Below are 9,528 nucleotides of genomic sequence, written 5' to 3' on the forward strand. Positions count from 1 at the left end.
TGAAATATTGAATTGAATTCATCCAAAGGCAAAAGGAAATATTCCTCATTTCGAGGTGTCCTGCTAAATAAAGTTTATCACCAATGACATTTCTTCATTATAAGTAAATACAAATGAACAAAAGAGCTAAAAATGATCCGAATTATCCAACAACTGAATTAGGAGATGGAACTTATGTTTCGGTGTTAATTTTCTCCCATTTCCCTGCCCCACTTCCCTACAAGACCAGAGCATCAAGCTACACTTCTGGAGGATTTTTGATAGTCAAAAATGTTCTTTTAAAGCTATTAAGAGTTGGACTTGTCTGTGTGCTTTGGGTCATTGCCTTGCAGCATAACCCAAGTGTGAATGCACCCCCAAAATATTCTCAAGGTACTTTATGTTACTTTCAAATAAACTAGAAAGTGTTAAACTAGTCCCAGATAAAACTCAGATGGGAGGGAATTTACTGTAGGTCGACACCACAATTGTAGAATCCAGTCAACTCGCCACAGCGCTCCGATCGACAGAAGGTTTTCAGTGCCATCTCTCCACCACCACCCTCCTCTCCACCCCGATGTGACTGCAGCACTGGTCCCATTTCAGGATGAAACCTGGTCTCCATCCTAATTAACCCAAATGTGGATATTAATAAGATGAAAGCAGGTCTAGACTAGAAATGGGGCAGATTGAGAGGAGATGGTCCTGATTTCGGAATGGTCACGTTAACGCTAAAGTAGGACACCTTCGCCCCTCCTTTGCCGGGGGAATAAAGTCGGTTTCTATATAAACTTGTACACCCCCCCCCTTTAAAAAAAAATCACCTCTCGTGATCGAGCACCACGAGAAGCAGAGAGAATATGGAAGAAAAAAGGAAATTACACATCACAACGATAAATGTTGAACCAATAGACACATAAATATCTATAGAAACCTATTAAACACCAGTCCTTGTGGTGTGAAAGATGGAAGGAGACAGACTGTAAGTCTGTTGGGACACAACCAGGACGGGAAATAAATATCCCATGATAGGTGAAATGGGTTGGAATAACAACAGGTTTACTCCCTTAGATAAAGAAAGCTATTTTTATTATTATTATTCTTACTTATCTTATTCATATCTGTTTTTACAGCGAGTGGGAGGCAGCATTAAGACAGGGGGAGAATCAGAAGAAAACCAAACAGGAAACAGTGACGAGCAAAGCCATGACTCATCCAAACGATTGTGCTGGAAACTGCTGATACGCTCCACGGTCTCGTCTTAATGAGCTGCTGAACTGACCGAGGGTTCAAGGAAACTCATCATGAACCAACTGCTTTTTGTTGTTGTTTCTTTTTTTACAGTTGCGTTAAAAACAACTTTATTTCAGCTGAGGATAGATAAATCGAGTGGAAGGAAGCGCGCGCAGTTCAAGGAACCGCAGTGGCACTGCTTCCTCTTCAGTCCGTCGCTGGATATGCCCTCTACGGGCTTCTGGGCGCCATATCTTCCAGAGTAGTCAAACGTCAGTTCCTCCTGTGCGTGTATGTCCCGTCCGGCGAACAGTGCCAGCCTCGGTATGGCAGAGTGAACGCGAACAGGCAGCATGTGCAGGTTGGGTGCGCAGGAGTGGTTGAGGAAGCGGCCCACGTTTCCCGCCCGAGCGGGGTCCACGAACGTCTCTGTGACGGACCCCATCCCCGCATGCTCCCTGACGGCGATGATGTAGTTGTTCTCCTCGACTCTCTGGCTGAGCTGTCTGCGTGTGGCCTCCGCAAAAGTGATCACCTCCCCCGCGTATTCGCACACAAACGTCCCGCGAGGGATTTCTTCCGACGTTCGTACTCCCCAGCCCTTGCTTTTGGTGCGGTAGACCACCAGCCTGAGTCGGAGCCCCCTCCCTACCACGCGGTTAGAGCAGGTGTCGCTGCAGGTACAAAGGGCATTGCACTCAAACACGGGGGAAGAGTAGCCGGATTCAGGTGCGTCGAGGTTCAGCAGCCTGCCCGTGTCATCATAGGCCTTGCCGGACGTTTGAAGGCAAGAGCAGGTCTCCGGGTGGCAGGAATGGGAAGTACAGGAGCAACCAGGAAGGGTGACTTCACTTGGATCTAAGGAGCATCCTGCGCCCTGAATGTTATCTGTGGAATACTGGAGAAAAAACGGAAAACTACAGAAGCTGCACCAGATTCATAAAAAAATAAATAAATAAAAAAATTGGAAAAATATTCAAATGGCTTGAATAATTTCTGAATTTTTACATCCATAAATTTATGCTCTGTAGGGATTTTTGTGAGATTAACGCAGTGTTTCTCAATTCCGGTCCTCAGGCCCCACTGCCCTGCCTGCTACACACCTGGATTGAATCTATGAGTGATTAGCAGTACTTGATGCCTGCAGAACAGGTAAGGCAATCTCTGAAATAGGGGCACATCTAAAACATGCAGAGCAGGGGGGCCTGAGGACTGGAATTGAGAAACACTGGATTAACACAATGTGGTGTTTAAAAGTGAAAGGGATGGAAAAAGATACATCCTTCTGTGCTTATCACCAGCGGCCTCTGGGTGAGAGGCAAGGTACACCCTGGACAGGTCACCAGCTTATCACAGGGCAAACAACCATGCGTACACACACACATGCCCATACATACACACATACACACACGTAAGGGAAGTTTAGAGAGTCCAATTAATCTAGCTGTCATGTTTTACCCTGGAGTACCAGGAAACAACCCCTGCATGCACAGGGAGAACATACAAACTCTAGCAGAAAGGTCGGGATTTGAACCCAGGACCTTCAAGGCTACAATGCTACAACTGTACCACAATAACATGCTTCTTTGTGATAGTCTGTTACATAAAATATGTGGATGTTTGTGGTTGAGTACTTCTGCAAGGCACAATGCGTGTAAAAAGAGTGCATGAATAAAGATTCATGAAATTATTGAATTTCCATGTCAGTGAATACGTCAAACAGGTTCATAGCTCAAAGACGTTACAGCTTATTTCTTAACAAAAGGTGTGCTAATGTTTTACATGCTTTTTCAGACAAGCGCAGATGTCACTGTTAGGGATTTTAGGCAACAGGAAATAAAAAAGGAACTAAATCTGCAGATACATCACTATTTAACATAATCGGTAGCTATAACTGTCATTCACTTGTAATCATCTTACAGAATACGTAACCCTACCTGTGGGCATCATAAATCAGTCTACATCCTCCTACTAAGGCTGTAGAAAGGCAGCCGTTGTTTGACTCGCTACAAGTTGTAGACAGGTTGTTTGCAGCGATGATTTACTGACCCCTGCTGGTGAAACAAGGGATTTCAGCTGATGGAGGCGAGGCTTCTCAGAGCAGATGGCTGCAGTTTAAAAAGCATTTAATCTAATACCCACAAGGCATTATGCGTTATTGTTCATATAAAATAATAACAACAATGAAATAAAATAGAAATCCCCCGGACTCAGTAAATGTCTACTTCATTCACAGACCAAGCAAATATTAAAACTATTTTAGTGTTCACAACGGCAGCTATAAACGTTAAGTTGTAAGCAATTTTGTTCCGGTTATGACACTTCCGAGAGCGATAAACGGCAATTCTGCGCTTTCCTTTTCCTACCTCAAAGCAAAAATTCAGTTACTGTTAGCTACCGTGGGTATTCACCTGCGGAAAGGGTTTGGGTGTCATTACCTTGAATGTCGGAGGAGTCAGAGCTTCACATAAAACAGGAACATCCTCCAAACCGCCACTCAAATCCACACTGTGCTCCTCCGTCATGCTGTGGACCAGCTTGTCTACCTGCAGCATGTCAACAACCTCTGAATCAAAACTAGAAGGGGCAGCTTCCGCTGATGACGATAACGACTATCTCCCCCTACCGGTAAGGTGGAATCATTACATCCTCATAAGAGGTGGCGAATGAGACCACCTTAAAAAAAATACATGCTTTGTCTCAATAAAGAATTTGACGTCACATCTTTAAGGTCAATTGACAAAAAAAGTGTTTTGAGATGTCAGAATCTTATTCTACACCACATATTTAAAATGGAAGCGGTTTAAATGTTTTGCTAAGTTGCAACTTGTCTTTAAGTTGCCTGTAAAACGCTCAAAGTTTCATCAAGCAGGCTGTAATCTTTTGGAAACGGTGTCATACGCACAATTTTTCTCCATGTAAAGACATAGTATGGAAACAAAAAAGCTTTCAATGATAGAGATATAGTCATCATTGCATAGTTTTTTGAGGATTAAAGTAACCTTTATGCGACCCTCATGAAAGAGATAAGTGCTTTCCAGTGAAATATAAAGTTTGCCTCAGTTGTGAAAGTCGTTCCTCTGGACATAGCCGGGCTGAAAGCTTAATTTATCAAAAATCATGTCTGATCCCTAAAAACTGGGGGAATGGACAATAACTGCACAAATAAATCTATAAGGAAACTTCTACTGTTATAACATGGTCCAAAGGAAAATATTTCAGGAAAACACAATTTAGCTATATAAATTGGAACTGGTAATTTATTTTTAATACTGTAAATTAAAAATAAGGAAACTTACATAATTGTTATAATGCAATGGGAGAATAAAATTACTACTATTATTTAAAGAGTCTAATAGTTTTTGACTCATTGTAAAAACTATAGGTGAAACAAATCGGATTGGCTTTACGTAAAGGTGAGAAAAAGAGGCTGACATAAAATCAGCGGGTTTTTTTAAAACTTATTTTTGTAATTATACAAAATTATTTTTTAAAAGTGTACAATTTTTTCCCCCCACTCATATCAGAAAATGAACCTCCGATTCATTCAGTGAAATATTTGACTGTTGAATGTAACTGTTGCTTGTTCACATTGTGCGATCAAAAAATTTAAATAGAAGGTTATTATTGTTACAAAAAGAAAGTTTTCTTTTTCAAAGTTTCAGGAAAAGAAAATTTTCATACTTTCCAAAACTGCAAAAGTCTGGTAAAGTGATTGCATCTCTGTATTTTGAACACTAGGGGGCGTGCTCTCCACATAAGAAGGAATAACAGGAGGATTAAAAAGAAAATCAGGAATATTTGTGGTTAGCTAAAGGTAATGTATAAACATAAGAAATCTTTGAGGATAATTAAAAATTTAACACTTATTCTTTGAGACCTTAAAGACAAAAGTATCAGTACACCAAACATACAGGGACAATAGTGTATTTTTGCCTTTTTTTTGCTTTAATATGCAAACCAGTCAGCATAACGAAAAACATTGTCCATTAATAAAATTGTGTGCTAGGGGTAGTAAACTGTCCAGCATGCAAATACCTTTTGATTTTGTATACTGCAACAGTGAATAAACCAGGAGAGGACAATGCAGTAAATATTTACCTCCTGAAGCTAGAAGGTCAGACAAAACTAAACTTCTCTGAATTTTTTCCACAGGATGGAAAACTAAACAGGGAGATGGTAATATGTTTTATAATTATGTCATTGTCAGTAGGTTGTGTTAAGAACTTTACACAAAGTCAGAGTTTGTTCCCTTAAGACAGGGGTGTCAAAGTCAAATGGACGGAGGGCCAAATAAAAAATTTAGCTACAAGCCGAGGGCCGGACTGATCAAATGTTCATTGAAATTTTTTTAAAGTGAACCTAATTGAACCTACTGAAAACCTAACAAATATATTCCAATATGATCAGATAAATAAAGCAATATTTTCTTATGGCTCTGTCAGTAATCTTTAATTTTCAACAGACACAACTGAAATATTTTTAAAATATAATTGGATTGAAATACAATAAAATAAAGTGCAAAAATCTATTAATCAGTTTAACACTTTCATCAAAAGTAACATGCAGTGAAAACAAATATTAGTATTGAATTAAAGTTTGGGAACTGAATCAGTCTAAATTTATAAACTCTAAACCTTGTTTGAAACCCCGGATTCTGGTGCTGCACACCTTCCTTTTTGCCATTTTTGCTTTACAGCAGAAAGTTAATTTTACAGTTATGCTGGCTGCTCTGCATGTGCTAGATGTACCTCTACTCCAGAACAGCTGATTCAAATGACTGCAGACCATCAATTCCGCCACACGTAATCACCCACAGATTCAATCCAGGTGTTCTGCAGAAGGAAACACCTCCATGCAGGGCACGGGTTAATTGTAACACTGCTTTACAGCAAGAAGGTCCTGGGTTTGATCCATTCTCACACCCGACTCTGCATGGGTTGCATGTTCTCCCTGTGCATGCGTGGGTTTCTTTCCGTGTACTCCAGGTTCCTCCCACGGTCCATAATCATGACTGTCAGGTAAATTGGTCTCTCTAAATTTTCTTGATTTTGACGATTTTGGATAGGCACCACAATGTTCACATGGATTATTTATGTGCTGTGGTCCTCGCAAACACTGCCGACACTTCAAAACCCAAAAATTGGTTAGTTTAGTGGCCGTTGCAGGTAAGGCATCAGGTCCGACCATTGCGTCACATATTTATTACCCACTTTCCTGTCAATATGTGATCAAATAAAGTACCACTAGAGCCAATGAAACCTTTAGTGGGTTGAATTATCAAACGGTTTAACCCACATGAATGTTTTAGAATATTTCACGGTTTATAATTTCCGCAATATTTTAATGGCCTAAAGTTAGGGTATGGATACATTGGGTAAGTACATCATCTGACAAGAACATTTAAAGAACTACTTACAGTTCTTTGGAGGAAGATATTTTTGTTCAGGAATACGGAGTTTGATGACAACAGACACACTGGGATGCTGCAACTCTGAAGCTGTTCTAATAACTGGTTCAAGATCATGAAAGGGGCCAAAGCCCATCAGAGGCCGTTCTCTGCAGATATTATCAACAACTGCCCACTGACTCTGACATATGTGCCTTAAGATAATATTAGCCCTTTTTTTCTAGGCAGCTACCTGAGGAGAGCTGTGTTGAGGAGGACAGAAGAGAACAATTTAACATTTGAATTTGGGTTGATAACCTGACCCTGTTGTGTTAAATTAACCCTGGACTGAATCAGTCCATATTTGGCAAATAACTGGGTTTCCAAAATAACTTCACACAAAATGGAAATTACATTAAGATAACATGTAGGGTAGAACACAGCAGGGTTCAGTTCATGAGATATTAATCAGTTTAACCTTTAAATCTGCAGGAGTCACCTCATGACACTTTAGTATTGAATTAGTTTGGCTGAATCAGTCATTTTTGCATGTAACGTTTTTATCCACACCACAAGGTAATGAAAGCTAATTCAACATGGAGTCAGAGGTGTTCATCAGCACCCAAAGCGCTTCTCAATTCTAGTCCTCAGGCCCCCCTGCTCTGCATGTTTTAGATGTACCTCTACTCCAGAACAGCTGATTCAAATGACTGCATGACCATCAAGTGCTGCAAACTTTTACTCACCCACATATTACCTAAATCCATCACAATGGCAGAAGGAAACAGTAAAACATGCAGGGCAGGGGTCTCAGACTGTTTGTAAATCTTTGAATGGTTCAAGAACAATTACAGACCTGCTGTTGATTCAAGACTTCTGCATGGAGTTTGCATGTTCTCCCTGTGCATCGTGGGTATGGGACAATATTAGTCCTGTTTCTTTTCCATAATTGATGTTGGTCATAAATAAAACCGTCTAAATTTATCTCCATCTTATTGCCGATAGGCACCACAATCACAAAAAGGACTAAGGGGATGTGCTGTGGTGGCGCAGGGGTTAAGCACAACCCACATAAGGAGGCCTTAGTCCTTGACGTGGCCGTTGCAGGTTCGATTCCCGGCCTGGTGACCATTGCCGCATGTCTTCCCCCTTCTCTCATTACCCACTTTCCTGTCAATTAACTATCAAATAAAGACCACTAGAGCCAATGAAACCTTTAAAAAAAAAGGACTAAGATTATCAAACGGTTTAACCCACATGAATGTTTTAGAATATTTCCCCACTTGTTATCTTTCATGCTGTGAAGTAATGGCCTCCCCATTTAGGTGATGGCCCATTTGTGAGATTGGTACTGACCTTTTCCAGAGTGATACTTATGCTCTTGTTTGGAATGTCTTTGGAGGACTTCAATAGGCTTACTTGTTAGGAATACTTGGGAGTTTGATGACAACAGACACACTGGGATGCTGAACTCTGAAGCTGTGCTACAACTGGTTGGAGAGATAATGAAACCAAAGCCCATCAGAGGCCGTTCTCTGCAGATATTATCAACAACTGCCCACTGATACCGTGCTGATGGACTTGGCCTTAAATTGGCTGTGATGCTTCTCCCAGGCTGCAGGGAGGAGAGCTGTGTTGAGGAGGACAGAAGAGAACAAAGGAAATTTCAAAGCTTTCCCTCATCTGCTTTGCTAACTTCGAGAAATCTAACGACGGCGGTGACCCGGGAAACACCAGAGGGGTTGCTACAAGGATTAGCCGCGTAACGGAGCTGGGAGGCAGACATGGAAATTACTAGAAACTGTAGGTAGGTGAACACAGCAGGGTTCAGTTCAGGACGGTTTCAGCATTCGCCTACGCTGCAGGAGTCACCTCATGACACTTTAGGAAGTTTAGGTTGGCTGTCAGCTAACATGGAGTCAGAGGTGTTCATCAGCACCCAAAGGCAAGATTCCTGATGAGCTTTGGAAAAATAGAAATGTATAACAGAGCCAGACTCTACGCAGCTAAAATAAAAAAAAAATCCTACTTTTCAAACTTTTACTCACTTTTCATTTACCTAAATATCACAATGGATTGAAACAGTGTTTGCGTGTCTGTGTGGGATCTCAGACTGTTTGCTAAATCTTTGAATGGTTCAAGAACAATTACAGACCTTTGCTGTTGTTCAAGACTTTAAGTTTATTTATTAAGGGTGTACGATGTACCAACATCGGTATGGGACAATATTAGTCCTGTTTCTTTTAACAGATTGATGTTGGTCGAATAAATAAAACCGTGCTGATATTTATCTCCATCTTATTGCCGTTTCTGGAGGAGGTTGGTCATGTGACAGCGATAGTGATGCAGTCAGCGGTGTGGTCGTTTTAGTCGAGGTACCAATATTGGATATCGATGTAGGCCCACGTTTTCACATCAGCACATCCCTATTATTTATGTTTGTCTTCACTGAATTCACTGTACTTTGTATTTTGCAGAATAAAATCCCTCCCCACAGAACTTTCTAATAAGATACCAGGGCAACCAAAACATTTCCCCACTTGTTATCTTTCATGCTGTGAAGTAAATGAGCAACTCTATGAAGGTGAGGCCCATTTGGGTTTGGTTGGCTGACCTTTTCCAGCGTGCTCCAAATGTCATTCTTGTTGCAGGAGGAGAAGTCAGAAGCACAGAGAGGTGAATCAAACCAAGATATGTCGAAATGTTGCTGTGCTCGCTCGCAGAAGTAGTCACGGTAACAATGAGTTGTTTTTAATAATCGCTCTGGAAACCGACTGATTTGTCCCGTTAACTTTTTACTTTTGTCCCGATAACTTTTTACTTTCGCTACCATTGCAGCTATGTCCCACAGTAGCAAATGAAGCTGAGTGGTTATCATATTCAATAGTCTTATTACTACTGTTTTTTGTGTTTAGATTGTCAGTCTG

General features: G+C 40.9%; 1 protein-coding gene across 1 annotated transcript; it reads right to left on the minus strand.

Moving 5' to 3' along the window:
• Positions 1 to 1,051: 1,051 nt before the first annotated feature.
• setmar (SET domain and mariner transposase fusion gene) lies at positions 1,052 to 3,841 on the minus strand. Its single transcript, XM_044121549.1, has 2 exons — positions 3,651 to 3,841; positions 1,052 to 2,110 (listed from the first exon to the last, which is right to left on the minus strand). Exons 1-2 carry the CDS (start codon positions 3,765 to 3,767, stop codon positions 1,346 to 1,348), a joined length of 882 nt encoding a protein of 293 aa, XP_043977484.1. The 5' UTR covers positions 3,768 to 3,841; the 3' UTR covers positions 1,052 to 1,345.
• Between the last annotated feature and the right edge of the window lie 5,687 nt (positions 3,842 to 9,528).

Source organism: Gambusia affinis, linkage group LG07 (genome assembly GCF_019740435.1).
Source record: "Gambusia affinis linkage group LG07, SWU_Gaff_1.0, whole genome shotgun sequence".
In the NCBI taxonomy this organism is placed as follows: domain Eukaryota; kingdom Metazoa; phylum Chordata; class Actinopteri; order Cyprinodontiformes; family Poeciliidae; genus Gambusia; species Gambusia affinis.